Source organism: Cololabis saira, chromosome 10 (assembly GCF_033807715.1).
Source record: "Cololabis saira isolate AMF1-May2022 chromosome 10, fColSai1.1, whole genome shotgun sequence".
NCBI classification, from domain to species: domain Eukaryota; kingdom Metazoa; phylum Chordata; class Actinopteri; order Beloniformes; family Belonidae; genus Cololabis; species Cololabis saira.
The window spans coordinates 29,930,585-29,958,565 of NC_084596.1; the positions used below are offsets into that span (position 1 = coordinate 29,930,585).

Here is a 27,981-nt window from a genome sequence, read left to right on the forward strand (position 1 = left end):
ATGCATACGAGACAACACAACGCGCCCTTACACACAAAAACAATCGCTCACCCAGTGCACCTCTGCACTTTCATTTCACCAAGCGTTCACGCAAATGGATCAAACACAGAGTCCTCAAGGTGAAGAGCTATTTAATTCCTTTCAAAGGGTTCATCAGAGAAGCCTTTAAGAGGGTTTGACTAAGCAGAGGGTGTGCTGTAGTCTGGTGCGTAGACAGCACAGCTGGGCTCAGCACCAAACCCCTGAGGTGCTAATCTGGTCCGCAGGTCCTCCGCGGTGCATCTGCTGCACTTCCACGGCAAAAAGAGGAATCACCGTCCTCAGGTCAGCCGCTGCTTTTTTCAGGTTCCACTTTGGTTTTGAGGTCAAACAAACACCTTCGCTTGGCGACTGTCCAGTGGGGAGAGGTGTACTCGGCTCCTTAACAATTAAATTATTCTGCTTATTAATAATTGTCAGCTATCCATATTAGGACATTACTTCCACAAATATCACACAACTTAATTCAAGCCGTAACACCTAATCCTAAACATTATCAGCAGAACTCTAATCCGAGTTCACACCAAAGATCTAATAGGTGATGCTTTTACATCGAGTTGACGACAATTGTCCGGCGTAGCTGGGGACATTGTTCATCCGTATCTGCATTGTAACCTCTGACATGCAGCTCCCCAAGAAATGTACAGTAACATGTCAGATTTATGTGGACCTCTGCAAATGTGATTGGTCTGCTTATTTCCATCGTCGTATTTCCCACATCATTGGAGCATTATCGTCAATGCACGATGTTGTATTATGCTCTTATTTGAGGAGGTTTTTAAACTGTTTCCTATACTGCAAGATTGTTTCCATCCTGTGTGACCAGGTTCCTCCAAAGGCTCTCACAGTAATTAAATGGGGTCATGGGATCTTTACCGCAAGGAAACTTTATTTGTAAAGCATTCATACACAATGTGGAGTTTTTTTTACAGTGGCAAGAAAATAAAAAATTCATTAAGTTCATAAGAACATTCAAAAAAATCCTTCCTAAAACCATCAATAAAATAGATTTAGACACAAAGCAGTAAAGCAAAGCTATAAACAGATATGATAAAACATAGTATAGTTACAGGTGCAGCAGACAATTGCATTTAACAAAGGCACGGGACAACAGCGGCGTGCTCAGTTTAATTTTAAAAGTGGCTAAATTTGGAACATGTTTGGCATCGACAGGAAGTTTATTCCATCTGTGTGCAGGATTGTAGATGAATGCATGTTGTTTCTAACTCGAGGGTCTACCAGCTCACTGCTCCCCGAAACTGTCACTACTTGGTTTATATTCTACAAGGAGTCTGGAGATGTTGCCCCATGTTATTGATAGGTCTGTAAACTCACAGCGAAACTTTAACATCTATTCTCTAGGTCACTGGCAGCCGGTGTAAAGATTTCAGAACAGGGGTGATGTGCTCAGTTTTCCTGGTTCTTGTTAGAACTCAACAGTGTTTGAATGAGCTCAATCTGTCTTATGGGCTTTTAAAACACAAAAGAGCTTTTTCGGAGTTTAAGCTGCTTTTACAATGCTTGCTTGTGTTTCCTCTTGTTTGGTCTCTTGCTTGGTCGTTCCCTCGTTTTCTCTTTTGTCATTACTTTCTTGAGTCTCTTAGTCGCCGCTGATGTTCACTGTAGCGTTGCAAGCTTGTTTCAGCCCTGTCAATGTGTAGCATCGGGCCGTAAGGCAATGTCTGTCACAAGAGGCAATCGGGACAGGAGTCCAAAGTCATTTTTATTTTTTTTTTAACAGTAGGGACAGGATCCCTCAAGAGCTCGACAAAAACTTCCCTAAAAACAATCTGATATTACTTAAAATAAAATTGAAAATGAAGAAAACTTTACAATTATGCTCTAGCTGCAAGAACCAGATGAACATGTTCAACTGAGAGGCTTCCAAACAGTTTTATGATCCATGTAAGTGTTGGATAGAGATGCATATCTTAATCTTTTCCTTCCTCTTTGTAGCTCTATGGCCATTACGCTGTAATTTCCTTTTTATTATGCCATGTTAATTAAGGAAACTTATTTTTTGCTCATTCTTCACAGTTGGCGCCTCCATTGGCTTTAAATTGTGTTCTTCCTTGTCCACCCACTGCCAGAGCTCTGTTAATTTATTTCTAATTGGCAAGAACTTGTTGATCGCAGGCTCGTGTAGATGTGGTCAAGAGGTTAATGCTTATGCTAATGTGACAGGGTGATCGCTCCTCAGATAGTCATGTGCTAACCGTAGCAAGTGAGTGATAGGAGAAGCACTAATGGCACATTTGCAAACTCATCATCGCAGGTGCCTGTAAGATAGCATTAATAGCTTTGACACTTGCTTAGATTCACAGTTTTTAACCATTTCTGCATTGTGGATGACACTGAATACTTCAGTATGCAGGAGCAATATGGGTAAGTTAGAGATTCTTTCTGGACGTGGTCCTCCATTTCTGCACTGGTTTTAGTATGTTTTACATGTGCATTTCTATGCGTGGAGAACAGGACTTTTTTTTTTCTCTCCTGTACACTCATCAGTTTAAGAGGGCAGCCATCCGTTGCTTTTTTAATCTCCATAATGAAAGTGTTTTAATGCCTCCAATTTATTGCCTGGGCAGTCAACAGAATAATTAGCTTTGTTCAGGTTTTTAAAACGATGAGAGCACAAGCACAACAACATTTGCAATTACACGTTCGACGGTAATGCATTAGATATTTTTCCTTGAAGGTATACAGGACAAGAAAAAGAAAAAAAATGGAATTCAATTATGTGTATCACAATTAATCTTTTTGTTTACTTTCCGATTAAAAAAAAAAATGATCTCTCACCTTTAACTTCCTCAATGTTGACCATTTTGATTGAGTCAAATTCTTCTACTGTAGTTCCAGCGGCGCTTTAAAAATCTTGCACCCACACAGAGACATTTTTCGCTGCGAGTCTAAATAAAGAGGCTTCCAAGTCTTTATTGATTCTCTGTGACCTGGAGTCGATTCCACAAACTAAATCAGATAATTGAAGTCGGTGTCAAGCTAATTGGATTATTGCTTTCTCCCTGAAGAGATGATCCTCTGCTGCAGCACAGAGATTGCAACATTAGAGGCGTCCATCGCACATCTGTCATTTAACAGCATGCAACCGTGTCTCACAGCAAGGAGGTTGAATTGATTGTAAATATAAAAGTAGTAATGTGCTTAATTGGATGATTTGTCTGGCAATCTTAAGGTCATAAGAGAATTCATTTCAAAACAAACATCTTCTCTTATAACCGATTATTGGAATAGTTTGCAGAACAGGTTAGTTGTGCAATGAAAAATGTAAAGCTTTTTTCACATTTTGTCTTTATTTGTTTTTTATAACAGTTAGGTGAGTTTAAACACATCCCAAATAATGCATAAGCAGAAATGTTTTCCTGCACAAGAAAACACATTCCTCTTGTGTCTATTTGCCTCCAGTCCTCTGAACATGGTTTATGCAAATGATGCAAATGAGATGACTATTTGTATAGACATAATTAGGTAATTACAAATCATTTGGCAATGAGCTGAAGCATGTGCAGAGACCAGAGACGTTACATGAGCCACATTGTACTGTACTGAGTTAATGAATGAGCTCCTGAACTGCAGAGGCATTGCAGCATGTGTTGGAGCATATGTTGTGTCAGGCCTCTTCACTGGAAATGTCAGGTGACGTTTTCATGAATCGCAGTTAAACACAAAGTATCAGTGTTCAAAGTAAGCACAATTTATCAAGGTTTTTTTTTTTCATATTGTCAAAGTGAAAAGGTTATAATTTAACATTGAAAGATAAGTATACATTTTCACCTAATAATGACTATCTAATGTATGAACCCTGGTCACATTTTATTCAATTTACCAACACTCAAAATGTGTTATTATTATAGGTGTTCACTGAGATGATTGCAGAGAAAAACCTGAAAGTCTTCAAATGAAGTCAAAAAGCTTTTATTTTAAACAAAAGTTGTGAAATATATTCAGCCAAAGTTGGTTTTGCTCACAGTATGATCATGTAAATGATCATGTAAAGCCCAGTGTCATAAATGTGACCATGGGAGGGTGTGAATGAGCTCATAACTCTGAAGTAATATAAAATAATACTTTTCATTTTATTTTGTTATGGAAAATGTGTTGTGACAGCAAGGAGTTCTTCACTAAATTAATTCATTGTGTTCACATACAGTACATAAAACCATTTCCTGTACCTTGTGATCTACAGGAATCAGCTCCCTTATACATACAAAATAATAAGTCTGACTGCATATCGGTGTTAAAGTATAAATAGGACTTATGAGCTAAAAACTACGGGAAAAGGAATGGATTACCAAAATGTGCAAACTACAATATATAGATATAGAATATTAGATAAGTTAACACCTTAATTTGGAGGTTTTGTATCCAGATATGAGAAATGGAACCAACCACACCTTAAAGAGCCCACGCATTCATTGTATTAGTTTGGTTTTTCACTATAAAGTTTTGCATATTTTAATGTTGAATTAAATATGTGTTGTTATTCTCACCGTCCATTGCTGCAGCACTTTTTTTCTTGCTCTTTCTGAAAAGCTTCATTCTTGTTCTTGTCTCTTTAACATTGTCCAGCTGACCAAGTGTAATCTGGCTAGTCAACTGGTTGACTTTGCTGATAGTTTTACCAGTTTAACTGGAAATTAGTCAAGGTATACACTGCATTGAGGGCTTAACATTACAATTTGCAATTGTAAGTCCACTTTCACGGTTATATACCAGTCAAGATTTTGAGATGGTATATCTATACACAATTTCAGATAAAGGTTGCCAGGCTTAACTTTGCTGTGTCCTCTCTCATTACTCTACCCTTGTTTTTTTTTCTTGTTTTTTTTTTTTTTACCAATAAATTATTCCAACCATTGATTCCAATAATTAATTAATTAGAACATCCAATGAGGTGTCAGATAGCTCACTTGGTTGAGGGGGCAAATCTTACATGGAGGCTGCAATCCTCGTACAGATGGCAAGGTTCGACTCCTCGCCTGCGGCTCTTTGCTGTGTCTTCCCCCTCTTACTCTACAGTTCCTGTTGCTCCAGCTTGTATGTGACCCTTCAGTGGGATGGCAGCACTAATTTATGGTGTTGGTTTGTTTTCCAGAGCAAGAAGATTCCTTCGAGTTCATCATTGTGTCTTTGACGGGTCAGACGTGGAACTTTGAAGCATCTACATATGAAGAGAGGGAGCTGTGGGTTCAACTAATAGAGAGCCAGATATTTGCCAGCCTCCAGTCCTGTGAGAGCATAAAGAACAAGGTAATTAAGGTCAATAAAAATGAGGACTAAAAAAAAAAAAAAAGGAAATTAACCATTGTCATTGTCTTACAGTTCTGCTATTTCATTTGTATTCCTCTTTTTGCCCCTTCTTTCTAACCTGTATTGCACCAGTTCCCCCCCCTCACTGCACCCACTTCAAGCTGTCACATGTGGGTGGTTGTCAGACAGGTGCACCACCGTGTGGGGGATCTCTTATTAGAACCGACACACATCACAGACAGAACACGGCTTGTGCCAGTATGCCGAGGAGACGCAACCTCATTTTCATATTCATATCTTCAGCTTTCTTCCAAGATTGAAGAGCCATCTTCTCCTCCCCGTTGTCCAACATTTGAGTCGCAGCCATGTTTGCCTTCCTTTACTCCACACTGAAATAATTAGTTCCTGTTATTGTTTTTCTTTTTCATTTCTCACAGTCTCGGTTAGGCAGCCAAAGCGATGCAATGGCCATTCAGTCCATACGAAATGTGAGAGGGAACAGCTTCTGTGTGGACTGTGATGCACCCAGTGAGTATAGCTCTGTGTAACTGCTGAATTTTAAGCATCATCTAATCTATATATGACAGAGAATGTCCTCCGTGTACTTATTTATAACATTATAGCTATACTGCTGATATAACTCCAGTCAGAATACAGAATTATTATCTGATTGCTTTGTTTCAACCAGTTGCACCAAATGTAGTTGGTCAGTGAAGAAGCTCCTCTTCCAATGTCTCCAGAGCAACTGTAAGTCTGTGAGTCGAGAAGTCACCTTTTATAAACTTACTCCAGTTTAGGTTTAGGTTTAGGTTTATTAAGGATCCCCATTAGCCGACGCACAAACGCCAGGCTAGTCTTCCTGGGGTCCTATTTAAAAAGTACAATATAAACAACAATACACAATAACATACAATTCCAGTTACAAAACATACACAGATCAAATTGCAATTAAAAAGAGAAGAAAAGAAGAAAAAGAAAAGAATAAATCACAGTTCCCAAAATGAAAACATAACACTATTAACTCTCCAATCTAAAAAATGACTTAACATGTTTTTTGAATGATTTCTTGTTTGGAATTCTCCTAAATATTTAAAGGAAGAGTGTTCCATGATGAAATTGCTCTATACACAACAGTGTTTTTCATTGAATTAGTTCTTGGTCTTGGTAATGTAAGTTGACGCTGAGTTGAAGCTCTGGTACTGTAATGATGAACATCTGCACTATAACTAATCTGATTTGAGAAGGCAGTGGGATGCCTGCTATGGATAATGTTTCGAATAAATAATAATAAACTGGTAGATAACCTATGATTCACCTTCAGCCAACTGAGTTTCAACTCCAGTTTTAGGGCAACCGCATATTTCAAAACATTGCACTGAACTGTAACAGTGTAGATGGTAATATTTATTCTTCTTTTAAATCTTGTCTCATAAAAATGTAATTGAATAAATAAAATAGTGTTCTTGCATATCAAATTATGCTTGGATGACATCTATAAGCCAGTGTTGGAGGTAGTGCGGTAGCAGTTCAGCGTTTGTCGGGCAGGAAGAAAGATAACCCAACAAAAGATTTCAGGGGTTTCATTTTTTGCCTTTCCATATGAGATCTCTATAAAGACTCTTTAACAAAAGTAGAAGAAGCTACAAGATGCACTGAAGGTAAAGAGGAATGCCCAACAAGCAGAGCATATCCTCTTTTGGCTGAATTTATGATTTCCATATTTACATCCGTAGAGCACTGCAGCCTTTGCACAGCAGGTCCGTTGGTGTTTCTGCACGTTTTTTTGTTGTTTGTTTTTGCATTTTGATATACAGTTCTTGTTTGACTCTATAGAGGAATATCTTATTCTGTAAATCTGTACTCGAGGTACTTGCTACCTTCAATTTGATAGCCATAGTATATTCTATAATGGAGCTTACAATACTATTATAGGATATAAGTGACAATGAATGAATGAATGAATGAATGAATGAATGAATGAATGAATGAATGAATTTATTTTGAACATGTATATAAAAAATAAACAGTAACATCTTCATATGCACATAGGTTTGAAAAAGGAGTAGGAAGTAGTAAAAACTTTTTCCTAGTTCCTACTCCTTTAGAACTATGAATTTACATTATTGCTATTATTATATCTACACAATATCCATATAAATATAGTCTATATAAATACTACGTAAACATGCCTATTACTACATAATTATCCATATAAGTATATAGAAAATATAAATATTACATAAATATTATATCAATATATAGAAAATACAAACATTATATAAATATATATAAATATATACTATATAAACTACATAAATATCCCTATAAATATATATATATATATGCTACATACATAATAAATATATAACATATATTACATAATTATAACTATCCCTCTCAACATATAATATAATATATAGTGGTATGTAAGTGTCTGTGGTTATGAAGAGAATACAATTTATTGTTTGGCTTCTGTTAAGTCCCACCTTGTCAACTTTTCGTTTTATTTGGACAACTTCACCATTAAAAGTTATCTGAATAAAGCAGCCAAATAATCTGAAGAGTGATTGTGTAGTTTATAACCATTTGTTCCGGTCTCTCCTGCAGACCCAGACTGGGCCAGTTTGAACCTGGGTGCCTTGATGTGCATCGAGTGCTCGGGCATCCACAGGAACCTGGGCACGCACCTGTCTCGCGTGCGTTCTCTGGACCTGGACGACTGGCCGGTGGAGCTCAGCATGGTGATGACCGCGATCGGCAACGCGATGGCCAACAGCGTGTGGGAGGGGGCTCTGGAGGGATACACCAAGCCAGGGAGCGACAGCACCAGGTTAGTGCTCCACAGCAAATAAAGGTGCTGCTTAATGAAGCAAACAGAGATTATAGAATGAGAAGGCAGCACTGTCTCCTCTCCATTAGCTGCCATTTATTAGCTACCCACATCTCTGTAGTGGCGGTTCACACCACAAAATGCTCCATAAGGAGCACCAGGGGTCCATAAATGCCAGCCTACTGAGCCAAAAACACAGTATTTTATGTCTGAGCATCAGTTTGTCCTGTAGACACCGATCACAGTGTCTGCTATACCAGCATCTGGATTCATTGTATCTGTTATCTTCACCACAGCATGCTGTCCTGTGTCTATTGCTCACTGTAAAACAATAATTCATGGAAGGAGTGGCATCCGTGAAATCATTTTGCACTTACCTGATAATTGCTCTGACTTGTCATGGCTGTCACTTGACAGGCAAGTACTAATCAAGAAAAGATAATAAAGTCTGTGTCTTTTACCAAACTGCTGGTTTGTTTAGAGTCAATCACAGTTTAAAGGCAAAACCGTGGAGGTCTCTCAACGTACTTTATGAAACCAGTTTATTCCTGTTGCGTTCTAACAAGGAGGGTTTCAATGTGCATCTTTTAAATGATACTTTTCTGCCTCATCCTGTTCCTCTGAGGTACCGAGGAGGTTTTTTTTTTTTTTTTTAATCTCTTGGTGACAGGTGAGACCTTCCATCCCAGTCTGACTAATGACCTGTTATGTGGCAGCGCAGGTAATTAAGCACACCGAGATGGTTAAACCCTGCCCTTAGAGCCAGAGCCTCAGGCCCTGAGCGACCCTGTCACGTATCCATCACACAGGGCCAGGTCATAACTCTATCTGTCACAGAAAAGACTGTCTGCAGGCTCTCGCTGGTGGTATCTTACTCTTATAATATAGCTTCATAACTTTGTAAGGACAAATGAATAGAGAGAATAAGCTGCTGTGTCCCCTTTGCTGCTGCAGATACAGCCACATTGTTAGATGTATTTTGTGAGCTTATGTGTTCAAGCAGTAACACAACATCCCATTAATATCGGCTCTATAGGCAGCAGACCTGCTTGTGTCTAGTTATATTTATTTGTGAAGTAGATACTGGGGAAGCTCTTGGTCTTGAATAATACTTTAACAGATGTCACCTTAGATGAAGTAGTAATCCAGTGCTGATAATACATAGAGCGATCACAACCAGTAGTAGCATCTGTGGTAAATTAAATGCATATTAGTTCCTAGGCTCGGGTAGAAGAAACAACATAAAAGTAAGACTGTGGGAAAGTTGAGATTTATTTTATCTTGGAATTTTTTTGTACAGAAAATTGGCTAATTAGCAATATGTTTTGATTTAATGTTTTGGCCGTTATTCAGATTATGTTTCCTGTAAAGGCACTTTTCTTAAAAGAAATACCAGGGTGACTCCTCCTACTCTTATTATTTGGGTTGGTATTTGATCCAAAGTAACTGAGTAAAGAATCCTTTGGTAGTGCAATTTTGGCAACTTAGTCCTTGCATACGGTGTTTTGCGCCACTCTTTGTTTTCCACACATCTCTGCAGTGGAAGTACTTCCACTGCAAAATGCAATTTACAGTTTTCAAGCACAATTTCCACAAAAGGGGAAAAACAAAACAAAGAATCTAAATAGTATACCTATAAACTTGTGTAGCTTTTGGCAAAGTTGGCCGTTTTGCATCAAAATGTCAGTCAAGTGAAGAGCATCTTCACGATAACATCTTTGGTGGAGCCAACACACACACACACACACACACACACACACACGTGAGTCTTCGGTCAATCACAATCAGATTCGTTGCAGTTCCTCTAACGAGTGCTACAAAAGCTACTCCATCTCCATTGACTCACATGTTAAAATTTCTAACTTGAGAGCAGAAATAACCATATTTACAGCCTGATTAAAAAAAAAAACAACAACAACAAAAAAAAAAAAAACATTTTGGTTTCAATTCTTCAATGGGTCACATGACTGAATGCTTCTTCCATTGTTTTATGCAGCCTATGCTGTGAACGGAAGGCAGTTTTTCATGCTACATGAAGTTACTTATCCAGACTTGAACAGATGCCAGCATTAGTTTTGAGGCAAGTCTCTAATAAAATAGGCTTTCCAGCTGGATGTTAAGTAGCTAAGTAAATAGTTTGCTGAAGAGATTAGCCACATTGCACGTTTTGCATTCCACCAAAGACGTGTTATTGCAAAGATGCTCTTATGTGAATGATATTTTGATTGAAAATGGTGAATGTCAGCAAAAATGACACGAGTTTGCAGGCACGAAATAATCGTATACTTTTCATGTAAAAAGAAATACAAATATAATTAATTTTAGCTGAAAAGAAAGATTCCTGTATAAAGATTGTAAGGAGATAGTTTTGGGCCTTCATCATTTACCATCATGTCATCAGGGGACAGTCTCATTAACACATGTAACCATGCATATTGAAATATTGTCGTTTCTTTTTCTTGACCTTGATCTATACAAGAAAAATAAGAAAGAACTCACTGCATTTTATATCTTCCAGAGATTGATAAAAAAGCAAATGAGCCTCACTTAATTGCACACCTTAAATACACAAAATCATCAGTGACGAAGAGCTGTTCAGTGAACGGAAACGGTTCGCTAAAAGTGTTGTCTCATTTATCGTTTGCTAACAAACAGTCGTTGAAAATTGTACCTCTTGAATCAATCCCGTGCTCTCCGGCCACTTCGGACCTGAATGATGGCCTACAGTTGTTTATTGAATGGTACAGTATCTGCGCTCAAGTGCTCCACTGTGGACCTGATGAAAGATTATTGATGCCGATTCCTCCCCCTGCCACCGTCAGTCCTACGTCGCCTGGAGAGGGAAAGTTCTTCACTGTCTTAAAAATCCGATGTTATCCTGCAGCAACATCTCCATTAGCTTTCACTGTCAAACAATAAATCTTATTTGCAGGATAACTAATCTTTTAACGGGGGAAAAAACAAGCGTTTAAATTTAACATATAGACACTGATGATGCAGGTTAATTCAATTCAAATTGTTGAATTAACTAATTCCAACCCACCTAATTGGTTATTTTGGGGATTTATTGTCTCCCTGCCATTAAATCTGAGTCTCTCTCATACTCAATTTTCTTAACGTGAACGCAGCACATATGCAAGGATTTTAATTGTGTCACAGTGCTGACATGTAGCAGCTTTGTGATGGCACCCAGCCAGGCAGTATATGGCTGCTGACTCCCGCTAAACATTAGTGACACCTAATCTAAACGATTCAGTAACTACCTGGGTATCAACTTGGTGTCTGATTGAATGTCTCCTGCAACACTAGTTTTACCTCTTGCATTTTTGAGATTTAACTTAAAAGCATTCATCCACAAGATTGGTTTGGCTTGTGATATTCGGGACATAAGAGCACGATATATAGATTTGTCGTACGCAGATCAGCGCAGCAGTGAAATTAATGGTATATGTCAGAATGATTGCAGGCGTCATAATTGAAGGCTGTGTAATGTAATGTGTGTGTGTATTTGTGTTGTTGTGACCTGATCACCTGTTTCTATACACTCCAAAATTCTGGTAAGCCTTAATATATAGTAGACCTCTTTTGTCAAGTTTATGTTTATAATTCATTTTTTTCTTAATAACTATCAAAAGAGGGATAAAGCATTTCAAAAATGTTTGCTAATGATCAATTTCTTGTTGATATATACATAAATAGGTCACACGATCACCTGTTTTTAGATGAAATAACTAAGATTATGAGGACTGGATTACAAAATATGTTATAAAACGGTTGTATTTATGCATAATCTATCATTTTATTATGCTTTCTGAATGTATGTGAATATTGTACATTGTTAATAACTGTGTTGTAACTCATTCTCAGAATGCTGCACCATAAAGTTTTGTCCGTCCACAGAAAGCAGAGCTCACATCGGAGCAGGCTACAGTTAAATTAGCTCTGATAAATTTGTGGGAGCTCTGCTTTGTGGCTGATCTCTGCTGTCAGCATACTGCAAGGGAGCTGTTGTTTTAATTAGCACCTGGAAGTCTTTGTGTTTTGCAGTTCACCTCTAATTGCTTGGCATGTTTGCGATAGCAAACGCTACAGATTATTTTGACAGATACTGTGGGAGAGGTCCAACAGCCAGCTATTATCCTTACCTTCCTATAGCCCACACACTCCAAACGAAACACACGGGTGCACACCGGTTCTCATTTTTTGGGGGGTAGGGGGTTGTCCTGGAGCGTGGACGGATGTGGACGGCTATCCCTCACTGACGGGGGCCTCTCACTGTCACCCTCTGCAGCCTCTGAGCCGCCCTCGGCCACGGGCGGGTAATAGCTCTGATGAGAGCCCTCCACTTTGTTTCAGAAATAATTTGCCGCTCCTGCCGCCTGCAGGGGGTGCGTGGTAATAAAAATGAATCACACCGCTAACCTCTCCAAACCGGGCCCCGCTGCCTGTTTTAACCCCTTCTGCTCCCTCAGTCTCTTTTGTGGCTAACAATATCAGCGCTGTGGCCACAAGACTTGTTTTTGAGAGTTGACCGCGCTGCCCCCTCCACCAAAAACACAGAGCAACACGTCTGTGCTACTCAGGGGTTAGTAGTGCCGGAGCACCGGCTCTCTGAAGACATTTTTTACGAATGGCTTGCCTTACCAGGAGCCCCGGTGGAGGGAGAGTAATTAATTAAGACAAATGAGTGATTGGGTCTTCCCATGTCCTCTCCACTTCTCCCTCCAAATGGAACCCACAGGTCAGTAATTAGGCCTGCGTGGGAGAAGTGCCACCTCGGCCACTAATTGCCCTCATACCACCTTGTCTCGGGGCAAAAGTGGACAGAGCAAGGACTGCTTAATTACACAGAGACCCTTTTAAGGATACAACTTACGTTTAGTATTGTAAAAAATGTTGTAGTACAGCTTGTGCCTGATGACCTGAAGACTGAAGAATTCCAATTAGTTTTTATGAAATTTTGCACTCTGCGAAGCAGGCTGGACACTTAAACGGGCCGTGCGTAATCGTCCCCTCAGCTTTGTATGAGAAGCGAGGGTTCAGCAGGGGTTAACAGCATGAGCGTTTAAGGGTGTTAGTCTTGCTGGCACACAAACACAGACACTCCATCATGAGGAGTCTGACAACCTCATTAATGTCACAATATATTCAGCTCATCCCTCTGCTCGCCTACAGCACCCAGATGCTCTCCCACTGGCCTCCCTATTGAGCTCAACAACCTTTTGAATTCTGGTCATCTGTTCAAGGCCACGCTCTGGACGAGAGGAACATGGGATCTATTTCGCACGTAAAAAAATATGTGGCTTCATTCTTTGGGAGCTGTTGTTGTTGGAGCGGATTGAAGCAGATCTACACTGTAACCCAGCAGACCACGGGAGGCCTTATTTGGCACTTTTGCTGTGGCGTTTACTGTGTTGCTCCTTCATTTCTCGCCCTTAGCAACCTTTGATGCTTTGGGGCCCAGTTTTCTCTCCCTGTTTTGTGCACTTTCTTTTTTTTTTTTTTGCCCCTCTGTCATTCCCCTCTCAGCCCCCTCTCTGTGTTTCTGCTGCTGTCCCTCTTCCTCGCTCTCTGCTCTTCCCTCCCTGCAGTTTGTGGAAGTGAAGCCGCTGGCTGCATGGGAATCAGCCGCATAAAAGTCGCCCACCCCCCACTGTGAAGTCTGTTCACAGTGGTGAAACCCCAAAAACCCCCACCGCCACCGCTTGCCCTTCCACCACCGTCACCATTCCCCCGCTTCAGTGCATCTGTTTGATGTATCCACAGTGACTATGGATGCTCGTGGAGGAGTAGGAGGAGCCGGGGAAGCTTTGATAGTTCAGAAGGACCCTGTGAGTGTTTGAAAGATGGGCGAGTGGTGGGACGGACATCCTCCTCTTCCTATGGACCAATGCACCCTTATTGCAGACAGTCACATTGGTCATTCTGTTGCTCATCCCCACTGGCTCCACCTCCTCCGTCTCAGTTTCCCTTCCCTTCCTATAAATTCCTGTTCGCCTTTGTCTTTCAGGCTTGACTAATTATCCTTGTTTGTCCCTCTTTATTTGAATTCAGTCATGTGTTTTTGACTCCGTGGGCTGGGTTTAGGAGAATCATTCTGCCATTTGCCACTTAATTAAGTCAGGGTCAGAATCCATTGCTCAACAGAGAGCTGGAGGGACAGAGCTCTAATAGAATTATAAAAGAGGCCTTTCTCTACTGTTAGGGGTGCCTTTATCTCAGCAGGCTCTGCATAGGCAAATGAAAGGGGACACCAGCTTTACACAGGAATCCCATTTCCACTTTAAACTCAGGGAGTGTTTTGATGTTTGCCCAGAATTTCATTTCCATCAAAGTGAATGAAAGTTAGATTATGAGCATGTGGTGAGATAACTGAATGATGTAGCGAACTTGCAGTTAAAACGCTGCTCCTTTTTTTTTTTTTTTTTTTTTTTTTTTTTTTTTTTTATTGAAAGAAAGTAGTACAGGCATTTTTATTGGGAACTTAAAGCTCCCCTCTGTCCCCTGAGCAACAGAGACATTCAGAGCAAGTATGTGCTCAAGCCTGGATGGGGAAATTGGTGTCTGAGCTTAGAAACCTGTGTGTTTGTGTGTATAGCAGTACCCATCAGTTCAATTTCCTAAATATCCCCCCATGCTGAGAAAATTCACTCTCCTTTCCCCTCTCCGTCTCCTCTCCTGCTCTGTCCCATGCTTTGACATGCTAAATCTGCTGATTTTATTTTTCTTCCTCCTGTGGTGAGGAAGTGTCCTTTTCAAGGATCTCAGTTTCCCCCCTAACTGTCTAAACCCTACCTCTGTTTGGATTGTTTTTCTATCTCACACAAAAGACAGAGGCGGGATTACCACATCACTTCCTTTTTATATTCAGTTTTTCAAGTGTGCAGCAGTTGGGAGATTTAAAAAAAAATATCTGCTTGGCTGCATTTGCCTTTTTTTTCCCCTCCTTTTTTTTTTTTTTTAACTCAGGTCGACCTTTTAGAAAGTCCAGTGAATTTGTTGAATTTAAAGCTCAGCATCAGCAGCAAATGGGGCCTTTTCCTGCGGGTCTTTAGAGCCTTTTTTTCTTCTTCTTTTTAGCGAAGGCTAAGTGTCCTCAGTGCTCCTTTCTGAGATGTTGACGTCCTCTTAATGGCTCTCCTCAGCCTTTTTGTTTCACATCTTGGTGCTAACTTTCTGCCTCATTTAGCTCATATCAATTCACTGGGCTCTACAGACTCAACATCTCATTTTGGTCGAGTTTTCTGAAACAAACTTTGGACAACAGCTCTTACTGGTTGTTGTTTTTTTTCTTTTCTTTTTTCTTCTTTTTTAGCCGACACTCGGGTCTTTGTAAAGGTTGTAGAGCTTTGCCGTGCAGATTACGGTAGGATTTACAGTTTTCAGACGGTTCTAAATCCTAAATCACGCTTGTTTTTAAAGTCTCCCCCCGGAAATACTGGTGGAGGGGGGGTGGGACGGCCCCTTCCTGCTCTGTGCCATCCACTGGTTTTGAGCCCAATTGATTTGCTAACAGGCTTGTCCTCACATAATAACTGAATGGGGAAGGATGGAGGTTTTACACCATAAAACTTTGAGTGACTACAATTGCCTGCTATTAGGGCTGTATTGTTGTTCACATAATACCCCTTTTCTTAAGAGAAGGTCTCTGTATAGTGCAGCCAGCTGTAAGACTTTCTCCTACACATTTTCTACTGAGGTCATAACAAAAATGTGCCCACGTGCATGTCAGTGTAGCAGCTTTAAACCTATTTTAAGATGCAAGTTAAGTTGCTTTATGAACCTCAAGTGGTGTTTTTGGACTTAATCAATCTAGTTGGGAGCTGATAAAGCCCGTCCTCTCCTTCTTTCACTTGTTTTACGTAAGTACATGATACTTAGGTCAGGTGCCAGGCTCCCTGCTGAAAGACAGACTGCTCTGTGAAGTGAGCCTGGCAGTCTGAGGAGAGTTGCTGTCTGTGCTACGTCGGCAGGCTTGACACCTGGCTGCTAAGGTGTATGTAGGAGATAAAGATGAGTGGCGATTATTGAGCTGTTTACTATTGTTGCTAATGGCTGCTGTGCTTAAATAGCGTCATGGAGATGGATTTATCAGGTGATTTCACACTGGTTAGAAGAAATGTATACAGGTCTCCACCTGTATTCATGCTGGAGATAGACTTGACCTACTTTCAGTGAAGACTTCCAGTGCAGGTTAAATGCATAAGGGAGTCAGCCTCTTCACTTATCCAACTTGAACTAAGAACATTGAAAAGGTCAATAGCAGGAAGCTTGCCTTCAAAGTAAAAGTCATATCTTTTGAAGAGGTAGTTTTATGCAATGTTGCGAGTCTAAGGCCACGTTTACACGTAGCCGGGTATTTACAAAAACAGATATTTTCCCCTCTACGTTTTCAAAAATATCCTCGTTTACACGGACCGGCATGAAAACGCTGTTAATGTCATGCCAGCCAATCAGAATCCTGGAAAAACATCAACAAATGACACGTGTAACTTCCAGTTAAGGTTGATTTGTGGTTCCGCGTTACACCAACGCAGAGCCTACGGCGTAGGGTATGTGGCGACGCACACCGTACGGCGCGCATCGCCGCGTACCCTACGCCGTAGGCTCTGCGTCGATTTAACGCGGGACCATAAATCAGGCTTTACTTCCAAGACGGAACGAGAGTCAATTCGTTTGGAGTGACAGAGAAGTGGAGTTACTTTTAAGTGTGACTTTAGAATATAAAACAGGTAAAATACAAGAAAATATTGACGGTGGCCAAACTAAGCACAGGTCGCACACATGACGCTGGTGAGTTTCTGGTGCATAATGTGACGTTCTGAAGCTTAAATCTCCGTTTTCCTCTGTTTTCCTCCATTTTCCTCCGTTTTCCTCTGTTTAGACGCAAACGTGAAAATGGAGTTTTTGAAAATCTCCACTTTGGCCGGAGTTTTCAGAAATTATCGTTTTTGGGGGCTTGGGGGTGTAAACGAACGGCCAAAACGCATGAAAACGCCTCCGTTTTTGCTCCGTATAAACGGGGCCTAAGTGCTGCGGCTCATCTGTCACACTTCATATAATCATCAACTTTTGTTATTGATTGTTTACTTTCTTTGGTATTTTGTATAAGTCTTATGAGGAGCCAGACTTGGGGAAAAAGCTGATTTGCACTGAGGGACCAGTGCTGCATTTCTCTGAACTTGGCTGTTTTTTCTTTTATGCAGGCCAGGTGATAAATGTATATACAGTGTTGTCTCTTTTCAAATGTATTACTACATCCAAGACTCTTAAAAATCATACACACTTTACACAAGTCATTTTACTAATAGTAAATGATTTCATGGAGACTCTTAAAGGAGCATGAGGCAGGATTGAGGCAGGATTTATGAAAAAAATGTGTATACGTTTTAAGTTTTCTAGTAATAATGTCAGATGAAGCGTTCCAAACCAAAAAGAATGATTCCTCTAGTGTATCTCTCCGTTGCCTTGAACAGGCTGTGTGCTGCAAAATGTGCTGCAATTCCGGGCCGGAATTTCCCGCGCTGGGCTGCGGATGTGACTTCACATGACGCTGCATGCGAGTTCTCCCGTGCCGGTTTCGCTGTTGGCTGCAGTACCCCCGACGGCCGTCGTGGCGAAGGTGGCGCTAATGAGTCTCATTTCTTAAAAGGAGCCTCATGCTCCTTTAAACGGAAATCCAATAAAAAGAGATTAAACTGATCACTTTAACCTGTTTGAAAGGGAGCTGGCAGGTCATCTGGATTGTCCTGTTATCTGACCTGCCTTCCCCTGACCAATCAACATCAGTAAACAAGCATCATTATCTCAGAAAACTGTGATTTCAGAAATTCTTGCAAGATACAGTGTAATGCCACTGGACCTGCCGTAGGTCACAGGATTGTCACCTGGAAGGTAGTGGTAGTTACTGGACATGACTGTAGTTCTGTCTTAATTGTAATCAATGCCACGGGATATTAAAAAGTCTACCACTAAAAATAGAAAGGGTTAAACTGCTTAACACAACTTGAAGTTACTTTGGAGACATGTTTATTATGATGATAATAGGCTCTGTTTTCTCCCATTCCTACTATCAGTAATTAAAGTAAGATAAAGTAAAAGTCATTATGGATTCCTGCTATAGTAGAGTTGGACCTTTGTGGGTGAAAAGCTGAAAAGAAAAAGGAAGAGCAGTCGGAGACTATTAACAAACTGAACTATTTATGCTTTTGAATTTCTTACATATTGATGCATAAAGAAATAGAGACACCGCAGTGATCCCAGCAAACCTGTGAGCTCTACAAATCTTGAATCAAATCTCAGTGATGGTTAGTTTAAAGCCAGAGAAAGTCTTAGCATTTTGTCCTTAACAAACCCTATATGAATGTGATATTCCCTCGTTCATCTAAAAATGAATTTTTGTAATGGAGTCAGATCGCTTTCACCTTTTATTTTGCCGAAACAGAATTGAATTGAGTCTGAGTGGGAAACTGTACATGCTGCTGAGCTTTGGCCGGTTGATAAAGCGTCCCGTGAGAGCCCTGTCACTCCAGCCAGCGTCGCCACTTTCACTTATTCCTACGAACCTTCTCCTTTCTGTCACTCACCCACAAATCCACACAACAGCCTCTTTCTGCTCCCCTTATCACATCAGCTGACGGGGTCACCGGGTTACTACCATACTGGGCATGCTCAGTCATTCACAATATTGATCTTGATTTTCTTTTTTCTCTTTCTGATTTGGACAGTTTGTGTGTGAGGCGGAAAATGAAACGGGGGGGTCAAGATGGAGAGCAATAGATATAACTCTGCCCTGGTGATAGAACAGGGAGCCTTTGCCTCTGTCCTCTTTCTCTGGTGTTGGCTGGATGGAAGCCCCACATCCCGCTGTCCCTTTCTGGCTGCCATTCAGCCACATCGATCTGACTCGGGGCCCCGAGGGAGACCGGGGCCTCGGAGACACACGGCCTCTTTTGTGGAGGGGATCCACCAGTTTAGACTGACAGCCGACAGCGCTGATAAAAATACATCCCCCGTCTTCCCGTATTGTCCAGTGCAGACATGCTGTTCGAGAAGTGTAACCTTTAGAAAGCTGGCTGGGTTTTTAACCGTTACGATGACGACCGTAATCATTAGAAACTGGAATATTGCCCAAAGAGTCACACCCTTTGGCATTCTCTCATCTCTACAACTAATCTCACTGTATTATTTCCTGCTGTGATAAAGAAGTCACTTTCCTGTGCTCTAATAATTTAGAAATGTCACTATACTCCAGTGAGGTTCATAGGCCAATTACTGTCATGTTTCCCTTGTGTGTCTGCTCTGCAGTCCTTTTGTACATGACTTTGTCTTTAAATCATAGCCTCTAAATTATTTAGGAGAGTTCTTTAACTAAGGTGTGAAATGGCTCATAGGATGTCCACCATGTTTCACCCTGCGTGACCCGTAGTGCCCTTGTCATTTCTCTCCAGGGAGGAGAAGGAGCGCTGGATCCGAGCCAAGTATGAGCAGAAGCTGTTCCTGGTGGGGCTGCCCCAGTCGGACGTTCCTCTGGGGCAGCAGCTGCTGCGGGCGGTGGTGGAGGATGACCTGAGGTTGGTGGTGCTGCTGCTGGCCCACGGCACCAAGGAGGAGGTTAATGAGACCTACGGGGATGGAGACGGCCGCACCGCACTGCACCTCTCATGTGCCATGGCCAACGTGGTCATCACACAGCTGCTCATCTGGGTGAGTGGGCGCCGTTGAGCCTCGAGGAGAGCTGGACGAGCATTTTAAATGTTTAAATGAGCAAGTGGGTGGAACAGTTGACCCCTTTGTTAACCTTACCAGATGTGCTGGGTTGCTGAATCTGCATGCATAAGACACTCGGTACCACAGTGGAACGTCATGATTTTCGTTCACCACACTGTTGCCAACCAAGTGACTCACTAAATCTTTTTTCTTTTTTTTCTTTTTTTTCTTTTAACTCAGAGGTACCAGCAATAACAGGCCAGAAGCCTATAAGCCAGTTTTCTCATCATCGTATGAAGCTTTTTTGGGTCCGGCTATCAGTGATTCACTAAATGTAGTGACTGGAACTCTTCGCAAACTTCTGTTGTGACTTTGCAGCCATTTGCCAATTATGTTAACGTCGCCGTTTATGCTCATAAGCAATTATCAATTATCTTGATTTTTTTTTTTTTTTTTTTTTTTTTTTTTTTTTACTTTTTCTTTAAATTTTTTCTTTATAAAGACACGAACCATCACATTTTAACTGAGAAGCACTGTTTTGCCCTTCTTTTTGGTCTGGATATCTTTGTTGGATATTTTTTCTTCTTCAAATTATTTATAATTTTTGTCCCAGACCATTTAAAACACTAATTCACAATAAGGTTTCAGTGTTTGAAATTTTCTGAAAAATTCCAGACTATAGAGCGCACCTGCATATATAGTATAGGCCGCACCTGCTCATTTTTAAAATAAAAAAGAAATTGTACATAAATAAGCCGCACTTGTCTATAAGCCGCAGGGGTCCCTGTTGAAACACGAGATATTAATGCAGTAAGATTTTTTTTTAACTTTTGATTAAATGCCGTTAACATCCACAACTACATACATACCGCTAATGCCTTTTTTCAGAACAGTGAAAAAACAGAACAGTTTAATAACTGCTTTTAACAGTAATAACGTTGGAGTTGAACAGACTGAAGGATTACTTCGTTGTTACTTTTCTCTGCAAAAATAGAAGAACCTACCAGCAAAAGTCACTGATCACTATCATCCTCGTCCTCCTGTCCACTAAAACCATTAAAGTCCTCTTCTTCAGTCACGGAATTAAAGAGTCTCAGAATGGCTTCGTGGCACTCCGTCTCTCTTTCCTCTGCGCTCTCAGTGTCACCGTCCCCCAGAGGCAAATCCGCCGGTGAGCTTGCGCTGGCCTCCTCATCACGCAGCAGTCCAGCGCGAGTGATCTGAGGAAGCGCTGGTAATCTGAAAAAGCGCGAGTTACCGTAGTTTGCCGAAACAGTTTCATTGGTCCACTGTGACCTGTAATTTCATTGGTCTGATATGACGAGGTTACCGGTAAATGTGTTGCCGGTGGGAAGCTAGCCTGTGAAAATCCATAAATTAGCCCTATCATTGTAAAAGCCGCAGTCTCAAAGTGTGTGAAAAAAAGTAGCGGCTTATTCGCCAGAATTTACGGTACATCAGGTATGATCTGTGGCCTTGAAACATGTCAAATATAAATGAAAGCACCATACTGTATAGAAAAATGCACGTTTTGTACGTAAAAAAATGAAGAGAAAATTTAAGGATAATGTGTGATGCTTGACTTTTAGTAGAAAAAACTAATATCCTTTAGTTATTCAAAAGATTTCGCGTCTGCTGATTGTCATTTGCTGAAAATAAAGATGAAGATGAGGGAGATAATACAAGTGACTTAAGCGACGCTCTCCATCCAAATACTTGTTATGTGTATTAGATTTTCATTTGCCTTTTGTCTTCCACAGTACGGCGTGGATGTAAAAAGTCGGGATGCTCGTGGCCAGACCCCACTGTCCTACGCCCGGCGAGCTGGAAGCCAGGAGTGCGCCGACATACTGCTTCAACACGGCTGCCCCAACGACTCCAGCAGCCTGACCTCCGTGCCCACGCCCAACATGAGCCGTCGCAACCCCAACATCAACAACAACAACGCCCAGTGTGAGCTCAACCGCAGCATCAGCATCATGTAGAGGCGAGAAAGCAGCTGCAGGCGAAAACACAGGAACCTACCCGTGTCTCTTCCTCGTACTTCCTCCTCTGTTTCACACTGTGTAACCCAGAACCGGCGCCAATATCAGGAGTGATGGACCATGAGGCAATTTTCCACTGTGCTTCAAGTTTGAGATTCGGACGTTGTACATTGATGTTTTTTTTATATTGTTATTTCTATTCATTTTGTTTGTTAAATTTATTCTATATTGGTCTGAAATGATCATGATCAGCTTTAAGCATTTTGCTTTTTAAGCATCAACCAAACAAACGACTTTACTTTTGGCGTTCATAACTACCCTACGAAAAGCATTTCCTGAATGCTTGAACATTTCCTTTCCTGTCTTCCCCGTCTCCGATACAAACCAAGGATGTAATGAGCGTGAGTGAGAAACTTCCTTCAAACTTTCAAGCATATGCATCACAACAGAACTATAAGGAGTAGTTGTACAAGTGATAAAACACTGATGTGAAGAGAAACACAATCTCTCGTGATAAAAGTGCTTGTTAGATCTTTCATAATGATGCATGTCTTCATCCCAGCTATCGCGCTCTTGACATGCTATTCATATACAAAGGCAAAGCAATTATAGTTAAAGAGGCCAAATGATTTAGATACTTAATTCACAGGGAAATGGATTTGGATCATCATAAAGGAGCTGATTGCAGAATTCCTTTTGGTTGAAAGTGAGTCATTTCCTTCGCCACCGCTGCCACGATCCTTCAGCGTCCGAGATTATACAGGAATTAAGCGGCGTAACGTTTCTGACCACTAGACAACAAGGCTTTGTGAGCGATACTCTTCAATCAGAATTCATTCAAACTCAAAAGGTTTGATTGAAACTAAGAAATTCCCCCCATTATGATGTCTTCGTTGGAATCATTTTTCCGATTGACTGGATTGTGTTGATAATTGTTCGATACAGATTAACATGTTTGCAGAGCATAAGCATCCTGGAATAATCCCATTCACCTCCTGTGGCTGAAAGATGTGAAGCTGGTACTCGAAACATCATATCCTCTCTTGTTGCTGTGAAACATGTATATGGTACCGTGTGTGTGTGCGTGTGTGAGAGAGAGAGAGAGTGTGTGCATTCATAAGGGTAGAATGCGTTCTTTTCTAATGTCTGTCAGTAACCATGTGTCGCAAACAGCGCTTGGGGCATTTCTGTTCATACAGGACACTGGAGAGAAGACACCCCGACAGTGAAGTTTTGGGAACATAATTGTGTTTTGATGTACAGATATGTGTAAGAAGTTGTTTTTGTTCTTTTGCCTTATTCCTTATGAGAACAGTTTGAATTTATTAAGACTCTTAGAGTTGATATGTAACCACCCTGTCCTTTCCCTGAAAGCCATCCCATCCTGAGACCCTGTGAGTCTAAATAAGGGGAGTTAAGAAAATATGTTAATGTGACTGAAGCGACAGTAACATAAGGGATCAAATCAGCTAAGAGGTGCACAGAGGGAAGTATAATTAGTTTCTATAATACAAATACACAGTATTACACAGATATGATAAGCCAATTCCTTCATAAGATAAGAGAAAACATCAGGTAGCTTCCCTGAATGTTCAACAGCCATTTATAGGGTTTTAAAACATCATTTTATGGGTTTACAAAGGTTGAATATATATATGTTTACAGAGCAAGATATTACTTGGTACCGGTTATTGCTTTACAGTATTCCCACTTCAGAACCTACCGAAAATGAATATGTGGACCCATATTCACATGGTTACATGAATAAATAGTTGGCATGTTGGTGTTACTATCCATCCCTTCTCAGCTTTAACATGAGTCTGTCTTCCAGGGATGGAAGGGAGCAGCAAAGAACAGCAAGCCTGGATTTTAGATCTAGCTCTGCTGAAATGTCATAGTCAAAGATGATTTTTTTTTCTTTTTTCCTTTTCAGAGATTGACAATACACAAGTATTGGCCCTTAAAAGTCTGTCCTCTATTTGTCTCCTTCTCTGGTGCATATGTCAGGAAAAAACTCCAGAGGACATGCAAGAGTCTAGTTAATTAAATGATTGCAGGGCTTTTCAAAAAATGCAAACTGTGCACAAAAGTAACTTTGAATCAGGCTCTATTTGTTCTCTTTGTGCATGCATTACCTTTGGGGCACCTTCCAATGTACGCACAATGTAGACACAAAGATGAAAAAACACTAACTTCTGCAGAAATTAAAGCAAGTTCAATATCACCAGTAATGAGGAAAAACTGGGAACAGGAATGAACACTCTCTTAACAGACCTGTGATTGGTCAGGATCTCCTCTCACATGGTAGACTTTCCAAAGCTTGAAAAATGGAGTAAATGAAGTTCAGAATTCATGTCGACTCTTAGATCACCTTCCTACCATATGCAGAAGCTTTTATTGACTTTTTTTTGCCAAATCTTTCTAAAATCATGCTGCTTAGCCCAGCCTTACATTTTCACCAGGTGACCGATGATGCTCATATCTGTTTTTGTTTAAAGAAATGCAGATTGGGTGCAGTAGGACTAGTTTTGGATTTTAAAAACCTGGATCTAAGTTTGTCTGCTCCAGGGATGCCAGTGGGTAAATTTCCAAACTTCCTAGAGAATCTTGCTCTTTTTGGTTAAGAGTTATGAACCTCCTGACTTAACTGTCGACACATAGGTGAATGAGTGTGCCTCCCAAAATGTTGGCTGGTTCTTTCAAGACCTCAAAATAGAAAAAACAGTCACAAATTCAACAATATTATTATTTTTAACCTCGTACTGTACTGTGATACTGGCCTTATTTCTGATCATTACTTGACCAACTTATTTCACTGAGTACATTTCATTGTCCAGTGGGATGACAGAGGAGTTCAATGTGTACAGTGGTTATCTGATTCTGTATTTACATACTTTAGATGTTAGGAAGAGAGAAAAAAAAACACTAGAAACCTGCCTGTTTTACCCCCAAACCCAATATGAAGTGTAAATATTAGCTTAAGGCTTTTATCTGAAGACAAGCTCCTCTTAGAGAAACGAACTGAACTGGTTTTGGTCCTCTTGACCAAGAACCACATTTTGATATGTTGTTTATGTTTCTCTTTTGGCATATTTTAAAGGTACTTCTGTTTGGTCTCTACATTAACCGACCATCTTTGGTACTCGTGTAAAATGATGTACATTTGACATATTTATAATGCAGTATGTAAATATCTTTTTTGTTTGTTTTTTGTTTGTTTGTTTTTGTTCATTTTCCTATTGTATTTCCTTTTACGTTCAGAACGTGAAACAAAGCAAAAGCTCAAGAGTAACATGTTGTATGCTTGGATGCTTGGCTGACTATTGACCTATTAATAAACACTCTAATAAAACAATGTAGCCTTCCCTGGATTTGGGAAAACTGACACATTTGTCCTGTGTGTGTGTGTTTGTGTTCATTCATCTTCCATCGCGGCGCTGTCGCTCCTCAACCTGCTGAGGCCACGGAGAAAAAAATGCTCAAGAATTTCAAATTAAAAGTCACCGGAGCAAGTAGAGCCATTCCACACGTCCTCCTTTTTACATGTTTTTTCATGGCACTTCTCATCTAATACGGCTCATTGCAGTCTGTGTTGAGGAAAGTAATGTAAACTCCTCACTTCCTGCCTGCAGGACCCCCAACAGCTGCTGAAAGAGGATTAAGATAAAGAGTTGAGCTTAGTGTCAGGCACCACAACACTGGGGAAAACCAAAAGATCTCAGTGTTCAGAGGAGTCAAGCCCTCACTAATCCACTTCTTATTTCCTGCTAATCTTGTCTCAATATATCTTCATCCTTTTACTCTCTCTGTTGGCCAGCTTTGTTGACACATTATCACCTGGTTGCTCTTTAGTTTGGCCTCTTCCTGTCTCAGTTCAGGCTTAACGCCGAGGGGCCACGGAGTCACGCTTAAAAGCTCTGAAAACAAATGTCCTTAATCAACTTCCTCACTCGAGCCCATTGAAGATTTGATTTTCAGCATTTCTCTGTTATCTGTGCAGATAATATCAAATATCTCCACATAAATTGCAGTTTACAAACATTTAAATCAGAGCATGACTACTGGAGTTGTTTGGTGGTTGTAAATCAAATCAGATTAATCTCCGGTTTATTTTTAGCCGTGTTTGTGTGTCCCTCACAAATTCAATTCTGTTAAGTCTCCTTAGCTGTTAAATGCTTTATCGTGGTCACAAGCTTATTGCTGACAGTGTATTTGGAAACATCTTGTGACTTTAAGAGTTTGTATCCTGAGACCAAACCAAGAACAGTTTAAAAGTTTAAACCAAATCAAGGTGAGAAAGGATTTGCAGGGAATTCAAATGTCTTGCCTACAGTATGTTAATCTTCTGTTTGCTTATTTCATACTGAGAAATATCACAGGAAATAAAAATGATATTCAGAAAAAAATACTCTCTTAATTTATTACCATTCCACATTTCTTGACAGATCCACTTGTGTTTGTTGTGGTTAGACACAGGTGTGTGTGTGTGTGTGTGGGGGGGGGTGTGTGTGTGTGTGTGTGGGGGGGTGACTGCTGTGTGTTTTGATATTTCATATGGGCCTGGTAAACGGTGTGGAGGGCTCTCTGCCGCCCACCTCTTCTCAGACAAATTGCCTGCAAGATTGCAGAGGTGGGTCTGAGGCTGATGGATGGATACGCAAACACCTGACGAGACCATATTTGCACACATTAAATCCATATTTCCATAACACCTCGAAGCTCCCTTAGCTCAGGCCACTTTGAGAGCGTGTTTAATAGAGAGTTAATGTGACTTAAATGTTGCATCATGGGAGGGGGGTTATCTTACATGTTTGTGGTTGACTGTTTTAATCAAAGCACGCTCCTGTTGCTTCCATGTTTTCTTTCATTCATTCGTCCCCTTTAACCTCTTTACCAGTAATCGTTTCCTCTCAGCTTGCTCAGTATCACCACCTCTCTTCCCCAGTGTCCCCACAGACGAGGGCGTGCATTTATCAATTTCAGCTCCATCAGCTGACCAGTACTCCCATGTTGCACTCTGCCCTCTTTGACTCCTCTGAAATCATATCTCCGTACCCATCTCCACAGCATCTCACTAATCTGCAGATTTCGCTGCTGCTGCTGCTGCCCACTTTGCTGTTTTTCACACAACCATCTCCCTCCCCACCTTCCTTCTGTTTTATATTAACACTCTGTTCCCATCACATTTTCCTGTTCTCCCTCGCTCATCCTCGCCCCTTCCCCGTTGGCTTTTGCCTGCATTTCTCTGTTAATTTGCCTGAGAATGCATTAGCTGTAATGAAGGCTGAGGGCCGAGGGAATCCTCCAGGGTTCCATTAATCATCCCCCCTCAGACAGGCAACCTTGATTACAAGTGGCAAGAAATTCATTAGAGCCGGGCCTCTGACAACTCTTATCTCCGCCACTAGATCTGACTCATTAGGCAGCCAAATTAAAGCTATGATGGCCCTGATGAAACTCATCGCTTGTTTATCTTGTGCGATTTGATGCATCTGCCCATACATCACTGTAGCCACAACCGGCCGGACCCTCCCAACAAGTCAGGTCTCCAGTCGGCTCTGAGCTGCCTGCACACTCACACAGCCAGCCAGTAATTAGGTCCCTTGCTTTCCTCTCTCTTTTGCTGCAGGTGGGAATGAGAAAATAGTTACATGTCTTTGCTGCAAAGAACTTCTGATGTGTCAATTTCAACTAATGTAGCAGATTTGAAGGTTGCGTTTTAAACAACTCAACTCAAACGAGATTGATGCATTTATCATGGAAATATTATGAATATAAAATAAGGTTCCCTGTGATCTAAACAGAGAAACTTAGAAATTAAGCAAGTTTCTACTTGCAGGAACTTTATAATGACAAGCAGCATGAAGTTGGTGGCTCAGCTATGCCGGTACTCCTCATCATCACCTCCACAGTGCAGCTCATGGGGACTAAAATAGCACCGCCACTCTGGCACAATGTCGTGGAATTGACCGCCTATATTAGTCAGCTCTTGTACCATAATAAAACTTGCCACTGCTCCTTCACGCAATCATCATTCGTTCAATCCCCATCCAAGTGTCACAGTCTTGATCTATGAGGTGGATGTTGAAATAAACTTTACTACTCAAGGGTGCCCGGGTCACAGACGGCCTGTTTATGTGCCGAGGTCAA

The 27,981-nt window shown here is 40.9% G+C and overlaps 1 protein-coding gene across 3 annotated transcripts in view; it reads left to right on the forward strand.

Moving 5' to 3' along the window:
- agap3 (ArfGAP with GTPase domain, ankyrin repeat and PH domain 3) overlaps positions 1-25,218 on the forward strand; it is a 142,766-nt gene extending 117,548 nt beyond the window's left edge. For all 3 annotated transcript variants that reach the window (XM_061732485.1, XM_061732487.1, XM_061732484.1), the window contains exons 14-18: positions 5,153-5,307; positions 5,745-5,835; positions 7,915-8,137; positions 19,588-19,843; positions 21,607-25,218. In XM_061732485.1, the coding sequence (XP_061588469.1) occupies positions 5,153-5,307; positions 5,745-5,835; positions 7,915-8,137; positions 19,588-19,843; positions 21,607-21,831 (950 nt within the window). In that variant the 3' untranslated portion in view covers positions 21,832-25,218. The remainder of the gene's footprint in view (positions 1-5,152; positions 5,308-5,744; positions 5,836-7,914; positions 8,138-19,587; positions 19,844-21,606) is intronic.
- The last annotated feature ends 2,763 nt before the right edge of the window (positions 25,219-27,981 follow it).